General features: G+C 44.7%; 2 protein-coding genes across 9 annotated transcripts; both read left to right on the plus strand.

Moving 5' to 3' along the window:
* The first annotated feature begins 34 nt into the window (after positions 1-34).
* LOC108044412 (polyhomeotic-proximal chromatin protein) lies at positions 35-8,737 on the plus strand. Of its 2 annotated transcripts, XM_044458317.1 has the most exons (9): positions 35-705; positions 1,275-1,365; positions 1,422-2,123; positions 2,198-4,612; positions 4,671-4,782; positions 5,817-5,935; positions 6,006-6,222; positions 6,629-8,085; positions 8,198-8,737. In XM_044458317.1, exons 2-9 carry the CDS (start codon positions 1,285-1,287, stop codon positions 8,522-8,524), a joined length of 5,430 nt encoding a protein of 1,809 aa, XP_044314252.1. In that variant the 5' UTR covers positions 35-705; positions 1,275-1,284; the 3' UTR covers positions 8,525-8,737. The 2 variants fall into 2 exon arrangements, with proteins under 2 accessions (XP_044314252.1, XP_044314253.1); XM_044458318.1 differs by lacking the exons at positions 35-705; positions 1,275-1,365; positions 1,422-2,123; positions 2,198-4,612; positions 4,671-4,782 and adding an exon at positions 5,555-5,713.
* A 1,635-nt stretch (positions 8,738-10,372) lies between these two features.
* LOC108044408 lies at positions 10,373-25,380 on the plus strand. 7 transcript variants are annotated; one of them, XM_017123411.1, is made up of 12 exons: positions 10,373-10,532; positions 11,461-11,582; positions 11,806-11,894; positions 11,957-12,642; positions 12,704-12,928; positions 13,732-14,943; positions 15,724-16,272; positions 16,500-16,624; positions 16,689-20,909; positions 21,319-22,422; positions 23,040-23,747; positions 24,197-25,380. In XM_017123411.1, the coding sequence occupies exons 2-12, from the start codon at positions 11,555-11,557 to the stop codon at positions 25,015-25,017; spliced, it is 9,768 nt and encodes a 3,255-aa protein (XP_016978900.1). In that variant the 5' UTR covers positions 10,373-10,532; positions 11,461-11,554; the 3' UTR covers positions 25,018-25,380. The 7 variants fall into 7 exon arrangements, 4 of the variants coding, with proteins under 4 accessions (XP_016978900.1, XP_016978899.1, XP_016978902.1 ...); XM_017123410.1 differs by having other exon boundaries at positions 10,373-10,490; XM_017123413.1 differs by having other exon boundaries at positions 10,373-10,490; positions 16,135-16,272.
* The last annotated feature ends 732 nt before the right edge of the window (positions 25,381-26,112 follow it).

Consider the following 26,112-nt stretch of genomic DNA (forward strand, 5'->3'; position numbering starts at 1 on the left):
TATATTATTTTAGCAAAAATAAATATTTTCTTCCACCCATAATTTTCAGGGCTATCGCCTCACGCCTATCGCCGTTCTCTCATCTCTTCCTTCTGCTGTTGTTGTTGTCTCTCTTCTTCTTCTTCACCCAATTTGTCAGAGCGCGCTGCAAACAACAAAACACAGAGTGCCTAAAACCGCGTTATCAACTACAAAAAAAATCGTTATCACTCGACTTTCGCTGAATAACTCCACCATGGTGCCCACAAAAAGATCAAACAGCAATAACCCGCGCTTAGTGCGAAAAAACGAAGATTTTAAGCCAACTCCAGTGGCCCGACCGTTTAGAGGTCCCCTCGAACAAGCTACATGCCAAACAGAGGGACCTCTAAACATTAGGCGAAGACGATGCCACAGGGAAGACATCGATAAACCAGCGGCCAAAGCAACACTGCAAAATGTTTGTAAACAGCCTCGCGGCCGCCAGGTGGCGCTCTTGTGCGAGCATTGCCAGATTGAAAAATTCACCGAATGCTGCCCTGCATTGTGAACGCCATTTTTATTGCACGAAAGAAAGCCTGAATTTTCAAGCAAAAACGCGAGTAATTAACGTGTGATAATTGTGAAAAGCCAGCGCGAATATGCTTTAATCGAGGAATAAGTGTTTCGGGGTGCGAGCACAGCGAGCGACGCTAAGAAGTTGCCGTTTTTGGAAAGTCGAAGGAGGTGTGTGTGTGTGGGAATGGCCAAAAACGAGGCACAAGAAATGCCCAGTAATTGTATAATAAATTTGCTTAAAAAAGTTCAAATACGCAGAGAAATTGGCAAGAAACATGTGCATTCTTCATCCTTGTTCATTGAACTTTGTATATTTCCATTTTCTGTTTAGAAACCTCTAAGTTACTAGCTCCCTGATTGTGTTTTTGTATGTGTGTAAATGTCTCAAAAATGAGACGCCAGCAATGGCGTTAAAATTGTTCATTAAATGTGTTTAAATGGCATAAATACGTGTCAAAAGTTGGCTTTGCATCTGTTTAGTGAATTGACCCTTATAATAATAAGATCTTTAACAAACTGAAACGCGAAAATAATCCCTTTAATAGTAAATTTAATGTGTTTTAAAATAATAATCATTTCACTTGGTAATTGCTATAACTTTTATATAAATGTAGTATGCTAAGGAATTTGTTAAAAGGCTGTTTAATAATGAGACTTTAACCTGTTTTAAATATGTTTTAAGTGGCCCAACTCTGGATAAGTTAATTAACAGTTAGTTTAATTTTTACCCTTCTTAGGTCCTTGAAAATGGAGCAATATATAGTGCCCCTAGAGGAGCCTGTCTACTCGGATTTGCAGGTAGTGCAAGTGCCTCAAGATGAGGTGGGGGTGAGTAGTATCTAAAATTCTTGGTAAATTCCCTACTAAATCATTATTTCTTTCAGTCCTTGGTTCTGCAAGACGACCAGCAGTTGGTGTTTAACGACCAGCAGCAAGTTGTCTACCAAACGGCAGCTCCTGCTCAATATCAACAGCCCCAGCAGTCGGCTGCACCCACATACCACATAATCGGAGGCGATGATCTCGCCCAGCAGCAGCAGCAACAACAGCAACACCAGCAGCAACAACAGCAGCAGCAACAACAACAGCAGCAGCAACAACAGCAAGTTGTAATGCACCATCAGCAACATCAAGTGCAGCAGGTTCACTACCAGCAACAGGATGCACAGCAGCAACAGCAACAATTGCACCTGGAGCAACAGCAACAGCAGCAATATGTGCAGCACCAGCAGCAGCAACCTGCCATCCAGCACACGCAGCAAATTTATTACACTTCTGAGCAAGTTTTGCAACCTAATGCCATTGTTCAGCATATGCAACAGCAAAAGAAGCAGCAGCAGGTGATGCAGCAGCAACAACAACAGCAGCAACAACAGCAGTATCAGCAACATGCACCCGCCTACCAAGTGCAAGCTTCTCCCCAAGGGCAAGCCCAATTGCTGCAAAGTCCCCAGCAGCAGCACCAGCAAGCGCAGCAGCCACAGACGCTGCAGTTGCAGACTTCGCCGGCCCAGCAGCAACCGCAGCAGCACCAGCAGATTGTCTACCGCATGACCACCACCCAGCAGCCACAAAGACCTATAGGGGTAAGTTGGGGATCTATGTGGCCTTGATTTTACCGATCATTTTTACAATTAATTATATTTTTTCTAACATTTAGATGCTCAACAATACGCACGTGATTGTGCAGCAACAGCCTGTGTTAATCCAGGCCCAACAGCATCAGGAGCTGATTATGCGCCAGACGGCAATTCATCCATACAACAATCGCGTCGTTTATGCCACTTCTCCACAACAGCAGCAACAGCACGTCATCCAGCAACACGTACAGCAGCAAGTGCAGCAGCAACAAGTCCAACAACAACAGCAGATGCAACTGCAGGCCACAGGCCAAACAGCTCACTTGGTTCAGGCGCGTGTTGTGCCGCAGCAAACACAAAACGTTGTTTACCAGCAACTGCAAGTCCAAAAAGTTCCACAGCCGCAACAACAGCAGCAGGCACAACAGCAGCAACAACCACAGTTGGTGGCTCAACAGCAACCGCAACTAGTGACCACCACTGCATCAGGAGGAACCCAACTTGTCAGAGCCTCGTTCAGGAAATCTCCCCGAGGAGGAGCTGTTTTGGGCAGGGCAGGAACTCTTATTACCACCAGGCCCACGCTCACGCCCACAATCGTACGGCAAGTTCGCCCGCGAGGAGGAGCTGTGGGCTCAGTGCCCGGCGGACTGGTTAGGAACATGCGTCCTACGGGCGTGCGACCCACTCGGGCTCCATTGATGGTGCAAACCAGCGGCAGTGAGGGTCAGACTATGCAAATAGTAACTCCCGGCCAGATGAAACACATCACCATCAGCACGAATCTCGGCCAACCGCAACAGCAGGCACAACAACAACAGTTGCAACAGCAGCAGCCGCGTCACATCTATCGCACCCACATGGTTACCGACGGGAATCCCCAACAGCCGCAACCGCAACAGCCTCACCAGCATATGCTGATGGTGCGGCATTCTCCGATTCGTTATAGAGCCCCTGTAACGTTGACCTCAGCTGTTTCGGCACCAGTTCCGGCACCTGCTCCTGCCGCAAATCCCGCAGGCGGAGTGGTTCAATCGAGTAATATAGGCATGGATTTGGAGGAGCGGATTCAGGCGGCAGTGCTGAAGAAGGAGCAACAGAAGCCTCCGCCACCAACACAAGCAGTGGCCCCCAATCAACTGCAGTCCATGCAAATAGGAACGGGCACCACTCTAACCACTTACTATCCGGGAGGAGCTGCTTCGCAAGAAGAGGAGCAGCAACAGCAACAGCAGCAGGTGGCGCAGAGTCAGGCACAAGGAATACGTCCGGCCAGTGGAGCCAGCATGACCCTGGCGGAGTACAAGAAGAGGCAAACCTTGTCGGCCTCGCCAGCGCCTGTTTCGGCACCAAATCCGGGCCTTGCACCCATACGAGCCACTACTCCTGCAACCCTGGTTCGTCCGACCGCCAAAATAACGCCCACACAACCACCGGCTGGAGCTTTGACCCCTGGCACCAGAATCATGCAGCCTCAAAGGGCGGTACCGCCCGCAGTGGTGGCACCACTTCCAGCGCCAGCATCGGCTACCCAGGGATCATCCGTGATGAAGACCTCGCACAACAACTACGAGATCCACTCGCAGCATGTACTGAATAACCGAGCTGGCCAGGAAATAGCAGACCGCGATAAGAACAGTGCCAAGATGCTGGTGATCCTGGCAAGCGGCGAGCAGCGTTTGATAACCTTTACTTTGCCACGTGAATCCTGCACGGTGCAGGATCTTCTCGAGCAGGTCGGCGTGCCATTCGACCATACCACCCCCATCCAGTGTGTCGAGCATCGCGGTGCCAATGTGGACTTTGTGGTCACCGTAGGCTTTACGGTGCAAGAATCAACCAGCGAATTGATTTCACGGGCGGAGGAGAGTCTTCAGATGACGCGTCCGCAGGATAATCAAGCACCAGTAACCGGAGCAGCAGCTAATTCTAGTCCTGCCACCTCGAGTCCTTCGCCTGCCTACGCCCAAGCAAATGCCGCAGCAGAGCAGGCGAAACGCGAAGCAGCCAGTTCGGCAAGTGGAAATACATCGGTGGGGGCTGTATCATCTGCTGGATCCTCCGCATCTTCTCCCTCGGAGGGCAGGAAATTGATCGATGGGTTTTTGGCCGTCTGCCAGCTGTGTGGCTTCACTGGAATGGATCATGCCCGCTGCGAGCGTTGCAAACGCGTCTTCCCGGAGCCTCCAAAACGCAAATCCTACATGCCCAAGCCCAGTGCTTCATCATCACCGGCTTCTTCGTCCTCCAGCGAACCCGTGACTGCAGCTGTATCGGCGGCGGAGAAGAAACGAGAACTGGCAGCAGCTAGGTTATGCAAACAAATTGGAATGTCCTATTCATCCTCAGGAGTTGGAGGACGGGGTCGAGGATCCCTGGCCATGAGGGGAGGAAGGGCTAGAGGAGGCAGGCGAGTGGCCGAAGTTGATCCGGTGGTGCTGCTGAGCAGCGAGGACGAAGCTGATGACGCCGAAGGAAACTCGGAGGCAGGAAATGTAAGTAGCTTTTTCCCTTATGGTTATACCTTTTAAAATTGTTTTATTACCTTTGCAGCAATCATCTAATAATTCCAAACTGAATTCCAATGGCAATCTTCATGAACTTCCCGCCGCCTTTGCCTGCGAACCAAATCTGCCAGAAATCGATGAGGAACCTTTGTACAAAGGTAAGACCTATATAAAGCACCTATTTTTATCCGAAATCTTTGATAAAGTATCGGATTTTGTGGTCTTAATTGTCTCACGTGTCTATTGTTTGCTTCTATATGTAGTCAGATATTTATTTATATATTCTTAGTTAGTTTAGTTTGTCGGGGAATTTATTAATAGCCAGTCGCTTTCTATTTAAAAATTTAGTTGTTTGATAATATTTTTAAACAACGGTTATTTTAAAAGAAAGACTTAATTAGGTAACAAATTACGCAGATAATTTGTTGGTTATACAAAGAAAGAAAATTAGAAATGTAAAATAACAGATATTAAACATGTTATTATAAATTTAAAAAAAAAATGTATCCAAAATCTACTGGTTTATTTTGTTTTAGATTGAGATACAAATACTCTATTAGATGTGAGAATTTGAGTTACGTTTCTTCTGTATTAAATTAAGATACCTGTTTTTTGACTACTGTAATTGCCTTTTTTTTTAATTATGTGTGTGCATTGATAAAAGGGAATTGAAATTTGCATTTAAAAACAGCTAAAGTATTTTTTTACAAATAAATTTGCGAAGATGTTTTGTATTTTATCAAAAAGTAAACAACATTTAGCCTTTTGTCGCCAGTTATTTTTTGCGATAGATATAGCTAGCCGCATCACTTATGCATTGCAATGTCGCGTGTAGAGGTTTTTTGTGTTGGCAACGCCGTCGACCAAGCGGTACTTCGATAATCCGCCAGGGGGCGCCCTCGTTGGCACGAGCACGCCATTTTTATGGTCGGCTGAGAAGAAGAAGAAACGCAAAGCGAATGCGTGAAAACACATCGTTTTCCTCATTCTTTTGCAATATTCCAAGACTCGCGACTTTAAATTAGTTCTAAATAAGCTATTTTAACAACGCAGAGCAGCGGCTATATAAGGACACAATGAACGACGAAGGTAAAGGCGGTGGAATCAAAAACGCAACGATTGGAAAATGTGACTCTTGCAGCCACGAGGAAATGGCATTAATTAAAGGCCTACTGATTTGTTACCTTTTTAGACTTTTCCCGCGGTGATGTTACGGATTTGTCGGATATCTCAGAAACAGAAAAGTTCTCCACATCCTTAAACTGCAGTTGCGTGCGTTTGGTGCCCTACAAATTCGAGATTGCGGAGCCGGTAAGGCCTCACCCCTGCCCCTAAAATGTGTATAATACATTTTGGTAATCTGGTAATTGATTATCCACAGGTATGCTTTACCTCCAAGGGCGTCCGGATTGCGGGCATCCTGAAGGACAAGGACGAGAAGTTTGTGCTGCACATCCATAAGCAGGAGGTCATCAAGGTGATAGCCCACTTTGGAAACGTCGAACCTGCGCGGCCGCTGGTCACGCTATATCTGCTCAAGACCTGCGCGCAGTATGTCAAGAACCAGCTCCAGTTGCCCGACGATCAGCCCCATGAACGTGAGTCATTAACTATAAAGATTCTTTCATTTGTAAAAAAAATAAAAATTTGCATTAATTGTCATCATAGTCCCAGAAAATTAAGTTTCCGAGTTAGTATGGTTCAGCGTCAGCCCTTGACTGGCACGATATAATAGTACTCCTGACGCTCTTTAAAATGTAATTTTGGAAACAAGCTCAAAATATAGTCTATTCGAGCCAAATCTGAACATTCTAATAAATTCTTTTTTTGTTATCATTCATCTTTGACTCGTTTTCAACTTTGTGAGAACAGTATTCTAGGGTATATGTCTGTACCACACAATAAAAAAGATATAATATTCATCCACACAAAAATAAAAGCATATTAATAAAAAACAAATCTTATTTTCTAACTAATAAATATATTGACCATTGATAATTGCAGAAATCGGCTTTAAGACGCACAGCTATCGCACGCGCCGACTGATTCTGTTCTTCGATAGCGTCTCCTCATCCGCGCGCGAGCTCATAAAGTCAATGTTCAGCTGTGTGGACGAGATTTCCTCCACTGATGCAGCCGAGATTCTCGAAAGGTTCGCGGATTCTGATCGCAAGACGCAGGACAAGAGCTCACAGCCCGCTCCGCGTCAGCTGAGAGCAGACGAGCAGGTCAGTCTACTCATGTATCCGCCGAAGGGAACTGGAAGCCTTTGCATCCGCATGGAAGACTACGTGTGCCTCACAAAGGAGTCCTACCTCAATGATATCATCATTGATTTTTACCTGCTCTGGCTGAGAAACACGCTGATTCCAGAGCCGCAACGTGAGAGGACGCACATTTTCAGCACATTTTTTTATAAGAGATTAACAACGTTAACGCGTCCAACAGACATGAAACAAACGGCAGCCCAGAAGCGACACGCCAGGGTGCAAAAGTGGACCAAATTGGTCGACATATTTGATAAGGATTTTATTATAGTTCCTATCAACGAACAGTCGCATTGGTTCTTGGCCATAATATGCTTCCCCAACTTGAAGGGTCCTGTGACGTTCGATACGAATCAGCCTGTGGAACCGCAGCATCTGAAGCGGGCCAGAGGCAAAAAGGTATCGCTCCAGATTGGCAACACCACCATTACCCCACTGACAAAACGTGGAGATGGTGGCCAACTTCCTGCAGCTTTGACCGCCGACAACGTGTGCCGAATAGCAGACGATGAAAGCGAAAGGGACGAGGCGGAAGGCGATGACAGCGACATGGCCTCGGAAGACAGCGAAAACTCGAACTCGGCGAAGGAGGCAGCGGCCACGCCAACCTCGACTACTACTAGCACCCCCAGTCAATCCAATTCACAGTCCACTCCTAGTGGTCCAGCGAGAAACATTGCTTCCGACGAGGTACCAGCCGTTAAGCAACCTCTGATACTCATCTTCGACTCACTCGCAGGCGCTTCGCGAAGTCGCGTTGTGGCCACACTGCGGGATTACCTCACATGCGAGTACCGAGTGAAGAAGCCGGATGCGCAGGCGCACGTCTTCAACAAGGACAACATGCCGGGCCACTGCGTCAAGGTGCCGCAGCAGAACAACTTCACCGATTGCGGCCTGTATCTCCTGCAATATGTGGAGCAGTTCTTCAGCGAGCCGATCAAAGACTATAGGCTTCCCATCAAGCAGCTGACCAACTGGTTCGACTTTCTCACAGTGACCAAGAAGCGTGAGGACATTGCGAATCTCATCCAGCAGCTTATGGACGAGGGCAACCAGCAGCAGAGGCAGATCCTGCCGGTGATTGAATTTCCCACGCTGAATGGGCAGTTGGTGGAGTATCCTGAAGATACGGAGAGCGCTGAGTTTGAGGAGGAGGAGGGCCACGATGACGAGGATCCCAATAGTGAAATGGTGAGTTTGCAATTGGAGCTGATGGTGATTCGAAAACCTTTTCATGTTTTGAAAAAAGATATTTGTTATGTAACTGCTGTAACATGATTACTAACTTTAAATTTACTTGCAGCACGAAGACAACAATGCCGGCACAGACATGGAAGTAGATCCCGTGAATGACGAGCCGGCTCAGGGAGCAAAAACCACCCCGATAGCCACCGTGACCACGACAACGACGGCCACGACTGGCAAGCGGTTCGTGCTGAAACGGCGCCTGCATAATGGATCCATATCGAGTCCCAGCAACGGAAACGGAGAGGCCAGCAGCAATGGAGGCCCACTGATGATGCCCCAGCTGGTAAGCACGGCGACCGGATCGGCGGCCGCTTCGCCCGGAGTCGCGCACGTTCCACGTGGACCTAGCGGTGGTCTGAAGATCCGTAAGATCGACCCGTAGCCCCAACAGACACTCGCCCTGCGAGCCCGCGATCCGGATGCACATATGCCCCACCTGCCTGCGCTGCTCCAGCTGCAACAGCTGCGGCACCACCTGTAAATACACATTACATTTTACATTGGCTATTAACTAAATGTTGCCCCTAAAACTTAATGAAAGTAAACTAAACTAAACCTAAATAAAGACTACATTCGTATGTATGCAATACAAGCAGTTGGAGCGGGTTATAAATGCAAATTTGGATATGGGGAATGGAGAAAGTTCAGAAGCCTTAAGCCAACTTGAATAAACCGTAGAGAAAGGCTATTGTTGGAATTAAACAATCTTTTAATTTCTACTCTTATACGTTTTCAGTTGGCATAAATTAAAAATTATTAACTATCTTATCGCTTTTGCTATTATATAAATCATTATCAAAAATGAGTCTAAAGAAAAGGCTATTGTTAAAATTGAATGTAATTTTCTACTCTTATATGTTTTAGTAACATTTATGATACATTAATATTTATTTACTATCTAATCGCTGTTGCACTTATATAAATCATTTTTATCAAAAATAAGTAAATTGAGTCTAAAAATTATAATTTGAAAAAGAGTGTTTTTATTTTTATGCATGGAACTTTTATTAGTTTTTAATACTCAGCGATTTTAATCTGTTACAAATGTATTAAATAACTGTTCTGCTATTCTAAATACACTGCACATCAAATCTTATTTTATTATAAATAAGACAAACAAAAATGATGTTTTAAAATGTGCGTTCTTGGGGAGGCTTTTCAGGTACCATTCCATTTTACAACCAATTTCGACGTTCCGCCCTTGCCCAAACCAGTTTCACATGTCTCGCCATGTATGTCGGCTAGAATCGCCATGTAGATAAAACCTACATGGTGGGACTCCCCGGGGCAAAACGACGGATGTAATTGAATTTCGGCTAAAATTACCAAAAGGTAAGTGGAGAAACTTACCAAAATTTTCAAGAACCAAAACTTTCTTTGTGCTTTTGATGGTTTTGCATTATTTTGGTTAATCTTTAATTGATAGCCCCTCGACCCGCGATTTATGCCATGTAGTTACTTTAGAATATACATGGCGACCTACATGGTGACATGCACGCACACACGCACACGTGCATGCAAAGCAACAACACACACAAGCACGCCACCATGTAGTTTACGGGCCAAAATGTTAGGTTAGACTCACAGCTGCTCGTGTAGGAGGAGGGGTAAGGAAGGGATGGAAAAAAGAAAGAAAAGCAAGGGGTGGGAGGTGGGAGAATGGCCAATGGCAAGCGCAAAGCAGGCGGCAGAAGTCTATCGTTATATCGATTTCGAAAGACGAGGGAAAAAATTTATGATTGTTCATTGATTATGGATACATTATTATTATTTATATCTGCACAACAACATACCTAATTTATTTTTTGTTTAAGAATATTTATTTAACTTGAACTGAACTAATTAAAATAATAATAAATTTTGACTTCTCTTTGTTATTAACATATTTATCACATGCAATAACAAACATTTTACGTATTGTATCGTTCATAAACTACTCATTCGTAAATATTCTATTTAATTATGTGCTCTCACGATAACCAAAGTTGTAAGGAACCGCAAATAATAGAAATAAATTTATTGAAAAGGTAACTTAAGATAAATAGTTTTAGTTGTTATTTTAATTATGCTTTTTATTGATCGATTTCACTAAAGGATTAGTTTTCTAATTGTAATACAATTTGCATGCTTTCTCAACTATCGTTTGCCCCTTCTGTCTTCTGCCATGAACCATCTCTTGCAAACTATCGATTTTGGCGTGTTGACGAATTCCCGGCCATCACTAGTTATCGAAAATTTTACAGCCGCGTTTGCTGCTCGCTGAAGGAAAATAAAATTAACCAGGAGCGCAAAAAAACGCGTATCGTAATTTATCTGCGCAGCTAGGCAGATCAACGGGATTGAAAAGGGTTAGCAAAGTATTTAACTAATACCCGGCAGCAGTTTGTTAAGTGCGTTCCGTTGTTGTTGTGAAATAATTAATATTATTTTAAGGCAGATGGAGCCCCTCTTGTCCGTGGGGCTGTGTGCGTGCCTTCGCATTCGTGTGTGTGCGTGTGTGTGAAAAAAGAAATTGAGGGGGGAAAGCAGAAAGTAATGAAGAAAAGCTGGGAAATGGGCGTCTCTAAAGTTAAATGACATTTTCGCACGTAACTGAAAAATATATATACATGTATTAATAAAAATAAATACACACTGGCCAGCAGGCAAAAAACAGAGGCGGAGAAAAGCCGTCGGTCGTCAGCCGCCGCGCGCATGCTCCCAAATTGGGAGTAAAATCGTTGGATTTATGCTTATATTCCTCAACTAAATCCAGATATAATCCGGAACAATCGCGTGCGAGTACTGGCCAAAATGAAACCAACTGCCCAAGAACCGTGTAAATTGCATATTATAATTGCAAAATAATCGAGTGCAGTGTAGTCAAAATAGTAGTGACGTGCGAGAAAGAGATGGCAGGCAAACGTGAAAATGTGAGCGGCTCGGCTATTGGCTTGGTGTTCTAGTGCTATCCCGTTTTGGTGCATACATTTGCCGTTTGTCGGCTGTCTGTTTTGATTTTCTCTTCGTGAAAATAAGCGCGCGAAAGGGGTGCTCGTGTACTTTCTTTTGACCTACCGCCCACCGTCCACCCACTTAGCCCACACCATCCCCTTTCCCACCCTCTTGCGTGCATCGCAATGTTTGATAAGTGATAAAGCCAGATGTTTGTGTATGTATCGGCGCCCAATATCCCGACGACACTCGCACACACACATGTTGCGCACATTTTCTCTCGCACTTTTTGCCGCCTTTCCGACTTTTCGGCGACTTTCGGCCGCGTAACTTGAGCCTAATTCGTTAACGCCTGACAACACTCCTTATATTTAATATATACAGCCTGACTTCGCCGAGAGGTACCAAAGAGGCCCAGGAATAGTTTTAGTCACATCTCAAAAATCCCGCAACGTTTCCAATAAGCAAGCATACATAAATGGTTTCTACTTTTATTGGTCTATTAGGTGAGTAAAAACTATTTATTCTAAAGTGGTCAGACTTAAACGCGATTCAAATGCAAAATAAATATATACTTTTGACGTTTAAGAAAATCTTAAATTTAAAATATTATTTTGTCAATAAATCATAGTATTTAACTTGGCTAAAACGTATCAAAATTCTGAAAACACTATTTAAATATGAGTTTAAGGTCAAATAAATATAGAAACAATGATTCCTCTTCCACAGACATTCAATCATGGTGGGAGATACCGTGTATTTCGCATTTCTGTTCATTGTTTAGTTCCGCCTTTGATCTGCCCGACATCGACATCGAGGTAAGAGTTTGCTTAAAACAGTCTAAAGACAAGCCAATAAATAATTTCCATTCACTCCGCAGGACCTCGAATCGGCGCTGCTTTCCGATGGTACCAGCGATGAGGATCAGGTCGCCTTAGTGCCAGAGTTAATTGTGCGCCTGCTTAAGGGCTGCGATGCGCTACAGTCGGTAGCCAAGGAAATCACACACAGCAACTATCAGATGTTCTTGCGTCGCTTCCTGCGCCAACAGTGTCGCCTGCACCAGACCGAGAACCACTTCGACACGGACATTGACTTCCAGTCGCTGCCCGTGCGCAAGCGCCTGCACATCCTGCACGACCTGTGTCACTTTCGCCTAGATTCGGCCGATGTGCAGGTCATTCTCAGCAATCTAGAGGCGGACAGTCTGCGCGTGGAGCCCCTGGGCTACGACGCCAAAAACTCCGGCTACTGGTATTTCTACGGCACGCGGCTCTATCGCGAGGACAAGGCAGCGGCAGCCTCCAGCTCGGGTTCGTCAGGTTCGGGATCCGGAGGCGACGGATCAGCCTCTTCTGGCGGAGCATCGAGCAGCAAAGGCATCGGCAGCAACGGCACAGTCTGGCAGGTCATCTGCTTTACAGAGGAGGACTGGCAGAACTTGGCCGCCAAGTTCAAGACCTCAACGAACGCTAAGGAGCGCGAACTTTTCCACATACTCGATGACAACTTTCTGCCCAAGCTTCCGCAGCTTTTTCGTGAGCGTGAGCGTTTGAGGCGCAGAAAGTAAGTGCGACTTTAAATGTTAAAAACATTTCCTTAAACGCATTGCATCTTTCTAATCCAGACTTCTGCAAGTGCGTAACTCCAGTCGCATTCGCAATATAGCTGAGTTGAAGGCGCGCCAAGAGGAGGAACGCCTGCGACGCGAACGGGAGAGTCTCTACCAGGAGCGGCAAAACGCGCACTGGCTAGCACCGCCCCAGCAGCAACAACAGCAGCAGCAACAACAGCAACAGCAGCAGCAACAACAACAGCAGCAGCAGCAATCCCAGCAGCGCACACGCAGACGGTTAGCACGCCAATGTTCCTAAGAAGGCTCGCGGATTTGACGGCCACATCCCACCCATACATCAGGAACCGAAACCGAAACAGATACATCCAACACACTTGCATACAAAAAGCATCTTTGATTTAAATTTTTAATTGATCTTTTGAGTTGCCGTAATTTTATGATTTCTTGAAACAAACACTTTTCGCTTAAAATTTGTGTTGCTGCAGTAATAGAAACTAAATCAAATCACCATCATCAGCATCTACGTGAAACCCGGGACCAGAATGAACGGAACGAGGATCAGCACTTAATTTGAGTTTTGCCCATCATTTAGTTTTGTATATGGGAGAATTGGTTGGATTTCGTTTTCAAAAAAAATCTGTAAGCATGCTTTTTGATATATTTCTATTCGATATATGTCTTATCTTATGATTTAAGTTTGTTTAAAAATTAAATTCTCATTTTCATTTCATTCACGAGCCACAGACATTGACATAATGATATCAAATTTCCATTTATCATCAGATTATGATATCGTAAAAAAGCTGATTCGTAAAAATATTATTCAAATTAGCCAAATCTCCAATAATTGAACATTTAATTTTAATTTTTCTTTTTTCATATTGGCTCTAAACTGAAATGAATAAACTTGATATTAAATCATGTTTCTAATTTCAAGGTATTATCCCCATATCTTCACTAGGAAATCTTTCATATCAATCAAGAAACATTAAATCAGAATTGAGTTTTAAAGAATAAAAATTATTTCTTGATATTTGGTGTACCATTTAAATAGCTTTGTTTAATACTGTATGTTTTAGATCGCAATCAACATCGACGGCTAGTGGTATTTCAACCTATGCAAGCTCCCTTAGACGAACAACCACAACTAATTCGAGCGAATTTCTGTGCCACAGGGAAACCTTCTGCCTCTCCCCAGAAAACGACGAAGACGACGACGACGAGGCCCTTGACGCGGAGCAGCAGCCAAATCAGCCAGAGCAACAAGAACATCAGCCGCGAGAGGAGGAGCAGCAGCAGGAAGCGGAGGAATTATTAGCTGCCTCAGCAACTGGCGACGATTTTCGCTCTCCAGAAACACCAAAATCGCAAACGCCGGTGGAATTAAAGAGCAAGAGCGGCCACCACCACCATCATCATCATCACCACAAGAAGAAAAAATCGGGCAAGAAGCAGAAGAAGAGACACCATCGGGATAGAGATCGTGAGCGAGATCGCGAACACCATCATCATCATCGGCGTCGACACAAGTATGCTTCAGAGGCGGACGAAGGCGAGGACGATAACAATAACCACAACAGCAACAGCAATAGCAACAGTAACACCAATAGCACCAGCAGCAATAATAGTGCCCAACCAAAACGGCGACGCAGTGGCCACCAGCAACATCAACAGAATCAGCCAGAGGCACAGGAACCCACGACTTCTCTAAGTCCCGAGGACAAGGAGAACTTTTGTAGGCAGCTGCAGCTATTAGACACTAATTCGGCGGCCATCGCGGTTGCCACGAGTATTGCTGATCTCAGTCTGCCATCGCCGGTGGCACATGAGAGTGAAACGGAGCAGGACGAGCAGGTGGATCGGCCGGCAGCAGCGCAACTAGAGCGCCCAGCGATAGCTCCTTCAATGGCGCCAGCGGCCAATGTTAAATTGCCAGGCAGGCAGACAAACAATTCGCTGAGTTCGCTTACTGGAAACATATTTATACCGGGAGGAAGCGCTCAGCAGCAGCAGCAACAATCACAGCAGCAGCAATCGCAGGAGCCTCAGAGCAGCAGTAGCAGCAGCCATAGTGGTACCACCGTCAGCACAGTGCGTTCCAAGAAACAAAAGGCCGTGCTGAACAGCACTGGGAGTAGCAGCAGCAGTAAAGTGGCGGACAAGGCGGATCGCAATTTGAGCAAGGCGGAAGCGGGCAAGTCCAAGAAGTCGACGGCGGGCTCATCGGCGTCCTCATCCTCTAGCAAGGCGGAGCGAAACAGCGGTGCCTACTCGGACAAGAGTGGCGATGAGTAAGTGAGGGTGGAGAGATTCAACCCCCAGACACAACACAATCGTACTATCCGTTTTCTCTCGGCATATCCTTTATCATTCTTTATTCTGCTTGCTGTTGGAGGTGTGGGCATCATGTCATAGATATACGTACATCTTGATTAATAATAAACTTGATATCATACTTAATCTCGGATTTTCAACCCTACATTTTCGGTCAATATTAGTGTTAAATCAGTTATCTATTTAAGTAAAAAGTTTTTTAAATGATAAAGTTGATAAATTTAAATAATAAACAAAAAATCAAAGCACCATCATAAAAACTATGAATAGTATTTCAATATATTAATTATAAAAATTAATAATTAATTATACAAAATTGGCTAATAAAACAAGGCATACATTAAATAAATTTAAAACAATTCGAAGCAGAATTAATCAAGGTATAATTGTATCTGTTATGCAAAAGCATTCATGATGCTCAACTCTAGTATTGTTGTTGATTTTGAGTTTGGGCCAATTGCGGACGTTTCGGTTACTTTTCTATTACACGTCCTCTTCCTTAAGTTGTAAATTTCCATTATTTGTTTCAACTTTTTAAGTTCCATTTATATCTATAAGCCTTGCATGCTGTCGGCTTCTTTCATCCATTCACCCATCAAATTGTATATAATATGATCAATTGATTAACATATTTATCATTGTTATTGTAAACTTTTGTACCCACCCGCAAAAACAAACGAAAAAAAAAAACATTCCGACTGTTGTTTATCAAAAACCCAACACCCGATAAAATGTAGCCATGTAAATAGTAGCAACCGTAGCACCACCAACAACAACAGCAGCCTTAACAACAACAACCATAAGCACGCGTCGCACCACAGTCACAACAACAACAACAGCCATTCAACGACGGCATCGGCTATAACAACAGCAACAACGACAACGTCGCAGGGATATCATAATTCGAATCATAATCATAATCAAAATAATCACAACCACCATACCTCCCACTCACACCACAGCCACCACCACCACCACCACCATACCACTAATAACTACAGTAACAAACATAAATCCAAAACGCACCACTCCCTAACCCACAACAACAATAATCACACAACAAATGCAACAAGCACATCACAACACCTCCCAGTAAACACAAACAACAATTCAACGTACAACTCCTCCAATCATGCGAATCTTCTTAGCTTCACCGAAACGGAGGAGGTCCTGCAAATCGGAATGCACAAGGTGCTCGTCTATGTGAAAAACCATCGCGATGCCTGGCCATTTGTGGATCCCGTGGAAGAGGATATAGCTCCACGCTATTACTCGATCATCAGGAGGTGGGTAGCACTTTTACATATAAGGTTTTCTGCAAACTTTTTTTAGATATCATAAAAGATTTTTATTAAGAATAAAAAATCAACCAGATATTATTAAATTTATTTTTGTCCAAAATAATACAATAAAACATTATTGCTCAGAAAATTGTTGTAAATAAGTTTTAATATAGAAATTGATGAATTATAAAATATACTTAACCATTAATCTCTTTTACTTTGTTATACAGACCCATGGACCTGCTGAAGATGGAAGACAAGCTAGACAGTGGGGAATATCACAAATTCAGCGAATTCCGCAATGACTTTCGCTTGATTGTCAACAACTGCAGATTGTACAATGGGCACAATAATGGTAAAAATAGCTTTCTAAAAAAATAATTTCTTAAAATCCTTATATTGCCTTTCTAATGCTACAGAATACACAGAGATGGTGAACAATCTTCAGGATGCTTTTGAAAAGGCAACCAAAAAGTACTTTGAGAATCTCTCGGACGACGAGGACGATGATCCCAATCTGAGCTATCCTGCAGCCGACTCAAAGATGAATGTATTCCGCGAAAAGTACTTCAGCAAAAAGGCCAAGGAGGAGACGGAGAAAGATGCGCCAGGTCGTCTGGAAAGTAGTGCCGAGGACGATCTCAGCGAGATTGAAGCGGAGGCCACACAAAAAGCCCAAAAACGCAAGCGGAAGGAAAAAGACAAACGACGCAAAAAGAAAACCAAGAGCAAGGCAGATCCGGAAACGGATGATGAAGACTTGGAGCCCGAGAGGGAACCAACGCCACCGGCACTTCCTCCTCCGCCAATAAGCAAGAAAAGCAAAACGGGCAAGTTAACCAAGGAAAAAGAAAAGGAAAAGGATAAAGAAAAGGAGAAAGAAAAGGAAAAGGAGAAAGAAAAGGAAAAGGAGAAGGAAAAGGATAAGGATAAGGAAATAACTTCATCTAAGCGAGGACGCAAGACTAAGGGCGAAAAGTCTGCGTCTAAGCCCAGCAAACTGCAGCAAAAGACCAAAAAAGGGGCCAAGAAGTCGGCGCCCGAATCCGAGCCCGAATCAGATCCAAGCGACAGCCGCGAGAGCGAGGACTATAGCGATGATGACCACATATCGTTGGCCAAGGCCAAGTCCCTGATCAAGCCCACAGCACGAACGATAGCGGCCCAGAAGAAGAAAATAGTACCTGCTGAATCCAAGGTAAAGATGCCCACCCCAGTCAAACGCCAAGTAAAAGGCAAGGGAAAAGGTGGACGCAAGGTTAAAGACGACTCACTAGACAGCGAGCTTTCCGATGTGGATGTGAAGAAACAGCTGCCACCAACGGCAGCTGCTGCTTTAGCTGAATCCGCCGCCGAGCTGGAAGATGACGACGATGATCAGCCCGCGGATGAAGACGAAGATGAGGACGGCTCGCGGTCCCGAAGCATGTCACCCTTCAAGGTTGATCTCCACAAAAAATACTCAAAAAGTGCCCTTAACGATGATCTCTCCGAGCTGCTGACCACTGTGAAGAAGGTTCCCACGGCGGAGACCACAAAACTGAGTGCTCGGCACCAGGACGAAGTGGATGATGACGAGGAAAAATCCTTCCGAGAGTCCGATGGGGACTTTAAATCCTTAAGTAGCAGTCGGGCTAGCTCCCCTGAGCGTCCGCCGGTGGCAAAAAAGGGCAAAAAGGGGGACAACTCAAAAAAGGAGAAGGAAAAAAAGAGCAGGGATAAGGAGAAAGATAGGGATAAGGACAAAGACAGGGATAAGGATAAGGACAAATCCCGCAGCGCTAAGCACAAGAAGAATAAGGAAGAATCCCCACTTTCGGCAGCCGCTTCGGCAGCTGCAGCCGAGCAGGCTGAGCTGGAAATGCTGCTGCCCTTTATGGACAAGTACGATGTTATCAAGTTCCGACGTAGTCGTGCAGCCTTGAGCGGGTCCAGCGCCTCCAACTCGATAGCTCCTTCCGAGGATTCCAAACCAGCAAGCACCAAAAGCAGTAGGGATAGCAAAAGAGCAGCAGTAAAACGGGAAAAATCTCCCGATCCTGTGGAGCACAAGCGCGGTCGTAAGAGTAAAGATCAAAAGCGATCAAAGGACTTGGATAAACTAGAGAAAACTGATAAAGTTTCCAAAGCCGATTCCGAGAAACACTCTGAAAAGTCAACGAAAAAAGAGGAACAACCTAAAGTAGTGGAAAAACCTCTAAAAGAGAAATCACCTGCTCCGGAAGTCCCTCTAGAAACGATAAAGGAACCTCCTGCTCCAGCTGCAGCCCCTGCACCTGCACCCAGTAAAGTAAAAGAAGCCGCTGGAAAAACGGCGGCTAAGAAAAGACCCGACAAACAAATGCCCCCGCCTCCCAAACCAGCTGATAAACCAAGTGAAAAGGGCTCTGGTAAGAAAACTTCCAACAAAAAAGGAGTCCAAAAGGCAGGCCAACCGCAAACCAACAACAACACAAATCTGGAAGCTTTGGATGTGGAAACCGAACAGACCCTCAAAGACATAAATCGCTGGCTGGAGCTTACGCCTCGCTTTACGGAGTTCAGCTCGGCTAGCAATTCACCATCTCGTTATAATCTCTTGGATGATTTTGACTCAGGAATGGGAAGTAAACTAGATGGAGCAGACTTTCGACGACCAGTCGCGTTGGCTGCTCCAAAAGCAGAATTGGTACCAACTAAATTGGCGGAGGCTCTCAATGAACTGGTCAGCGAACCGAAAGAGGCAGCCAGTAAATCAGAATCGGAATCGGTGGCCCCAACGCCCAGCAGTGTGAGCAGCAGCTGTGGAACCCCACCTCATTCGATGCACTCAGGGAATTCCATTGGCAGCACATCCGCCACTGCAGCATCCAGTTCAAATTGTTCTAATAATTCGATGCCCACGCCCTTACCTGTAGCAGTTACTCCAACGCCAACACCTGCTCCTCCACCACTGCTTCCCATTCCCAAGCCAAAGGAGCCGAGTACAACTCAGCTGCTTCTGAATCCACCACCACCGCCTCATATCAAACAGCAACTGGCTAAGGAGGCCAAGCGCAAATCCCTGAAAGAAAAACAGGCGGCTCAAGCAGCCCAAGCTCAGCAGGTGAAAGCCAAGGCTAATGTTATGAGGACAATTGAACGTCTTCAGCCAGGCAAGGCCAAGGGTAATCTTCTGCAGAATGTAGCTGCTGGGAAGTCAACGGAGGAAAGCGGAGACTCCCACGCAAGTGGGAACCCGGTTGCCACCAAGGTTAAAGAGCTGAAGAATGCTCTCATCACTGAAACCTGCGAGGGTGCACCAAAGCTGAGTTTGGGTACGGTTCTCAAAACCCAGGACTTTTCACTGAGCAAAACCCTTGAGGAAATGTCAGGGAAAAAAGCCACAGATGAAGATGACAGCCCCAATGAGGAAAGCAAATCGGAGAAGCCTTCTACACCCACAACACCGAACAAAGAAGCACCAAAACCGTTTGAAGCTCTTTTAGAACTCAGTAAAATAGTCAAATCCTCAGAGGGAACGAAAACGGAAGCGAGTCAAAAGGAAAAGCCTAATCTGAGCGCCTGGCTAAAAGCTTTTGGTGGTCCAAAGGTTAGCAAAAAGTCCGAGGAGGAAGAGAAACAGCAGACGTCTACACAAGATCTTCAAGGTGATGCCAAGGTGGCTCCACCAGCTCATTCGCCTGCTGGGGACAACTTCTCTTTGCCAACGGTGATGCGTCAAAGAAAACCAAGCACGGGGAGCACGAATTCGGAAAGGAGTTCCTTTAGCCAGGACCCGGATTCTCCGAGAATAGCCATCGATGAGCGTTATGGATCCTATGCGGCTGGTTCTTATACCTCGCCAATTGGCGCCTCACCTATTGGAGCATCTCCCATTATGGTTTCCCCCAAGCCTAATGATGATATGGGCAAACCAGCGTCTCCTTATCCCCTAAATGGAGCTATCAAAGTGGGATTCTACCAGGACACTACGACGAAAAGCAGTCCGGACAAGAGTTGCAGTCCCAGGGAGATGAACTCTCCATATCCCCAGTACTCCCAGCATATCTACTCCTCTGCGTCGTCACCCAATGTATCCACTCCGGATATGAGTGGAACTTCTCCCTATGGAGGTGGAAATAGCTACAATCCCTCGGGCTCTGAGGCGTCCAAGACTCCGGCCTACTCTTCCACATCCCCGCTTCCTATTTATGACCAATACAAGCAGCCGCGCTCCCAGGAATCTGACTACAACTCTTCGATGAGTCCGAGCACCCCTAACCCACACTCGCCATACCAGCAGCCCCAAAGTTCTCCGTACACCACGCCACAGCAATCGCAATCGACGCACCCCTCGCCATATCATGGCCAGTCGCCGTACCACCAGCAGCAGCACTCACCATATCATCCACCAGCGGCTCAGCAGCAGCAGCAATCCTCGCAACCTTCCCACAGTCCGGCGGCCCATCAGCAGGCTCTCAGCCCAATGCACAGTGTGGAATCCCCGGCATCGTCGGCAGCTACCCAACCACCTACTCCGCTGGCGCACTCGCCGGCGGAGCAGCAGCACTCGCCGTATCAGCAGCCCGTACTGTCACCTTATCAGCAGCCCCAGCAACAGGTGCAACCACCCGTTGTGCCGCCTGTACAACCAGCAACAGGTGTTGTGCCTTCAGCGGGTTAGTATTTACATATGCTTTTATTATGTTAAAAACATGAGAATTTTGAATTAACAGTGTCAATATTGATTGCATGTGTGTCAAAAATAGTCTGCTTTAAAGTAGAACATATGATACAAAAATGTTTGAAACACACAACTCGATTGTGTAATTTACATTTACATTACATTAATCTACTTCTTAGGATTAAAATTAACAAATACAAAAGTAGAAAAGCGTAACTACTCTTCTGCTACAGAATTCGATCAAAATTTGTTTAATAAATTCATTTAATAATGCTCTCTCACTATAAATAATTTTTTTTTAATTCAGTTATTTTAATTTATTTTTAAATGTTAATAACAAATGTAAAATACAGTATGACTTACTGAATCTGATTAATATTCACCCACTTTCCTCTTTATTCCAGCTCTGAGCAACAACGGTTATGCGCCCACTCACGACAGCTACCAGCAACTTCAGCAGCAACAGCGATCCTTGTATAATCCAGCCACTTTGATTAATCCTCTGCCAAGTTCTACAGCTGCAAATTCCTCCATAACCAAGCCGAATAATGATTGGAGCCTAAATCGCAGTCTGTTGCCGCCCACCATTACCAATACTGTAAATCAGGCAACACAACAGCAGCAACAACAGCAACAACCTGGGCAGTTGCAACAGCAACCGCAAATGCAAGCGACGCCACAGCAGCTGCAGGCAACAACCCAACAGCAATTACAAGCAACGCCTCAACAGCAGCAACAGTTGCAAACCCCACAGCAGCAACAATTGCAGACACCACAGCAGCAACAGTTGCAAACACCACAGCAGCAACAATTGCAGACCCCACAGCAGCAACAACAGGTGCTGGGCCATCAACAGCAACATAAACCGAAATATCCAACCTATGCGCAATATCAGTCAACAAATGCCGCAGCTAATGCTGCAGCAGCAGCAGATGCGGTGGATACGATGCAACAACAGCAACAGCAACAGCAAAAGATTGTGCCTCCAACTTATGGCAGTGATATGGCCACATTTATGCAGCATCAAATGCAGCAGCCTCCCAAAACAGATACATTAATAAATCCTCTCAAACGACCTGGAGAGGAAATTGGCACGGATTACAGTGGAAACGCGGCAAATAAAATGCCAAAAATAGACGAATCTGCCACGCAGCTACCGCAGCCTCAGTTGCAACAACAACAACAGCAGCAGCCACAAAGCCAGAATCAAACTCAATCCCTGCTCAACAAACAACAGCAAATGTTCAATAGTTTCTTGGGTTCCATGGCTTTCGGCAAACCAATTGGGAACATTGCACCCGACAAAGCGTTTGAGATGTATAACAGAGCGGCAGCTATGGGTTTTCCCAAAGACTTCGCGAAAGACAATAGTTGTCAGCTCCAGCAGCAGCAATCGCCACAAGTCGCTACCAACAAGCAGCAGACAAACCAACAAGCGCAGCAACAATTGCAAACGCCCCAGCAACAGCAGCAACAAGAGAGACAACAGCAAACGCAGCATATGATTGGTGAGTATTAGTTAAAATAATTGTATTATATACTATAAATGTTTTACTGCATTATTGAGGATTATTTGCAAAAATACCATATTTATTCAGGTTTTACTGTGTTAGTGTTATTATTTACAAGCATTTTACTATAAATAATGTATTTTTACTTTGTAGTTTTACATTATTTACCAGAATTAGAATATATACAGTGTTTATAAGAAATTAATTACTTATTAAACTATTTAAATAATCCTATCACGCAAAGTGATCTAATAAAACTATTTTGTAAATGGCTTGATTTTCGATAATACTTTCTTCTATACTTAAAAAAAAATACTTTCGTCCTACAAAGATCTACCTTTAAACTATTATTACCCAAAGAATTTTGTTACAATTACAAATTAATGGACACATTTCTTGTTGGGGGAAATCGAACTCTAACGAAGGTCAAAAATATGCGGCATCAGTTCCAATTCTTTAAAAATCAAATTGGCATTGGTTAATTACCAGAGAAGACAGGCTACTTCGAATTCGTGTTAATATATTTTTTTATTTATTTCCCGATGAATTTCCGATGAACTTTATAAATCTACTTTTTTCATTTCTTCTATTCATTCGATTTTCTTTTCTTGCAGGAATGAGTCACCAACAAAAGTCTAGTCTGGAGATACTACAGTTGCAGCAGCAGCAACAGCAGCAGCAAAACCAGGCTCAAAAGTTGCCACAACAGCAGCAGCAACAACCGCAACAAATTAACTACCAGCAACAGCAGGCGCAACTCAACCACAATTATACCGCGCAGCAACAGCAACCTACAGTGTCTGACAAACCTACTGTACCACAGTCTGCAGTTGCTGCAGCGGTGAGCGATGCCAGCAGCAACATGATGCACTTGCCTTCAACCGCCCACCAGCATCATCTCAGCCAGACGCATCATCTGGCCGCCTACAACAAGCCGACGCCGCCTCCGCCCCAAACCTACAGCAACCCCTTGATGCAATCGATGTTGGGCTATGCCGGAAACTACTTCGACAAGACCATGCCGCCGGCGGCCCATATGTACAGTGCCTCAAGTTCAGCGGCCACGGCCTATGGCAATCCGGCTCAGCAATTGCCCGGTAACTATGTTCCCGGGAACAACAATCCTGCACACCAGCAAACGCAGCAACAACAACAACAGCAGCCGCCTCCTTCAGTTGCCCCAGCCGAGGTCAAGGCTCCAGCGAAAAGAGGAAGGAAAAAGAAGGCGGCCACAATTGCAGCCGAAGCAGCAAAGCAGCAGCAGCAACAACAGCAGCAGCAAGCGCAGCAACAACAATCACAACAATCCCAGCACATGATTGGTGAGTTTTATTTACAAGAATTCGATTATGTAATATTAATGTTTTACTTTGCAAGATTGGTAAGAGCTCTTAATTTTTGAATATATTTGATTTTAATGTATAAAGTAAAATCATCTTTCGGATGAGAACTTCTCTGTTTGTTTTTGTGCATTCCTTTCGCACGCCGGTAACGATTTCTCCAAACTTAGACTACTATTTATTAAAATTATTTGATTGATTGGTGATTTTTCGCTTTTTAGTTTTTTGGAATACAAATTGGCATATAAAACTCACATTTTTCAATGTCAATATTTCGAGAAAACGTTTAAATTATTATTAGGTCAAAGATCAAATAACTATTAAAAACGATTGTAAAATATTTAATTATAAGATAATTAATTTTACTTTCGTTATTTTATAAACCTACTTTATCCATTTCTTTTAATTACTCCACTTTATTTTTCTTGCAGGAATGAACCACCAGCAAGAACCTACTCAGGAACTCCTACAGTTGCAGCAGCAAAATCAGACCCAAAAATTGCCACAACAGCAGCAACACCAAGCCATGCCCCAATACAACATGCCCCAGTCGGTGTCCTCCGTTTCCGCAGTCGCGACGACCAATAATCAGCTGCAGGCACATGCGCAGGCGCTGCACCAAGGCTTTCAATTGTATGCGGGCTTAAAATCCGGAGGAGTATCCTCGCCAGCAGCAACGCCGACCACTAGTGGAACTACCAGCAATCAAACGGCGCCTGATGCGGCAGCAATTTCGCTCAAAACATCGACAGGTGGAATGGTGCCGGGAAGTGCCTTCAATTTTGCGCCTACTCCAGGAGCTCTGGGCTTATACGGGGATCAAGCAGCGGCGGCCAGTAGTTATCTGGACCAGTTCAGAGATGCACCCAATCCCTATTATATGCCACCGGCACCGGCACACAGCGGTGCAACAGCAAATCCGGGTGCGAATTCCGCCGATAAGAGCCAGAACCCACTGAATACGGCAGCGGGATCGTATCCCTTCCTGGCGGCGGCACATCCATCAACGCGGGCAGCAGCTGCTGCAGCAGCCTATCCGTTTGCGGATCCCAACTCGCAGCTGTATCAGCAGTACCTACGACGCGATGACTTCCATACGCGGATGATCTTCAACCAGAGTCTGCTGGGCGGGCCGGCCGCGGCGGCGGCAGCAGCCGGATATGGGCAACCGCCGCCGCCGCCTTCCGCCTACCAACGCGCCACACTGGGCATGCCCAAGCCGTATGACATTAATCGGCAGTCATGGTTTTAGCAGTACGCCAGTGCCGCCAACGTGGATCTCCAAGGGGACGACTTGACGGGGGCGGCAACTGGAACAGCATCGGGATCAGCGGCAGCATCAGCTTCGGCGGCAGCCACTCAGCGATAAGATCGAAGGAGTTTACAGGCTTAGAAAGGTTTCAAACCCACAGGCAAATTGGTTCCAAAGAGGTTAACAACCACCTGAGTTTTCGTTTCGTTTGCCGGAATTAAAGTAGCTTATTTTTTGACCCCCGCTCTTTGTTTTTCAAATTCTTAATAATGTTCAAAGATTTTTATAGTTTTGATGTCCTAAGCTGTCAGAGTTATCCCTATCCCTATCAAATTATTTAATATAGACAATATCGGCAACATAGCAGTTTCATTTTATAAAGTTAAATTCCTGCTAGGAAACATAATTTCCATTGTTCATACATGTGGTAAACCTATGGAGGCGAGATTGTTTTGTACTGATATTTGATATTCATTTGCTAGACTCGAATTCCACTGCCCGCCCCTCGATTTTAATTTTGTTGTATTCTACGACCATTTTTTTGTGCAATGTTTCCTTTTGACTGCAGTTGCGCCCTGGACTTTGGCCACGCCTAATTAACAAGTTTGTTGGGTTTAGTTTGTATCTTTTAGTAGTCTTTAGATTCTAAGTCTTGTGTTTATGACAATTAATTTTAATAGGTTTAGCCAATTAGGCCTCTAATCTAATTTAATTGAACTTAATTTGTTTAAAATGCTTAACAAAAGAAACTAAGCAGAAAAGCAAAATAGAAATAATGCAAAAAATTCAAAGAATTACTCTAAAGCTCCCCCTGACTATAATTAGAATTTAGTTTTTTCCAGAATTTAACTCGTAACTTTAGAACTCGTGTAAATTAACTACGATTATTAATTTTATTACTATTGATTATGTACTATGACTATTATAACTATTATCGATTCGTGCTGCGGGCGATTTGTTGAAATATTTATTAATCCAACTAAACAAAGAGATTCGCAACACACAACTAAAGCTAAAAATAAAATTGAAGTGAGGGAAACACTTTTAGTTTGTAGAACGCCAAGCAGATGTATAAATTTTTGTTAAATATGCTAA

This window comes from Drosophila rhopaloa, unplaced genomic scaffold (genome assembly GCF_018152115.1).
Source record: "Drosophila rhopaloa isolate 14029-0021.01 unplaced genomic scaffold, ASM1815211v1 contig_163, whole genome shotgun sequence".
Taxonomy (NCBI): domain Eukaryota; kingdom Metazoa; phylum Arthropoda; class Insecta; order Diptera; family Drosophilidae; genus Drosophila; species Drosophila rhopaloa.

Excerpts from the sequence above, each read along its gene's own strand:
- LOC108044412 (XM_044458317.1), top strand. The coding sequence starts at position 1,285 with ATGGAGCAATATATAGTGCCCCTAGAGGAGCCTGTCTACTCGGATTTG. Across the intron at positions 2,124-2,197 it reads AGCCACAAAGACCTATAGGG|ATGCTCAACAATACGCACGT; the intron begins GTAAGTTGGGGA and ends TCTAACATTTAG. Across the intron at positions 8,086-8,197 it reads AGGATCCCAATAGTGAAATG|CACGAAGACAACAATGCCGG; the intron begins GTGAGTTTGCAA and ends ATTTACTTGCAG.
- LOC108044408 (XM_017123411.1), top strand. The coding sequence starts at position 11,555 with ATGGTTTCTACTTTTATTGGTCTATTAG. Across the intron at positions 16,273-16,499 it reads TATTACTCGATCATCAGGAG|ACCCATGGACCTGCTGAAGA; the intron begins GTGGGTAGCACT and ends TTTGTTATACAG. Across the intron at positions 16,625-16,688 it reads GTACAATGGGCACAATAATG|AATACACAGAGATGGTGAAC; the intron begins GTAAAAATAGCT and ends CTAATGCTACAG.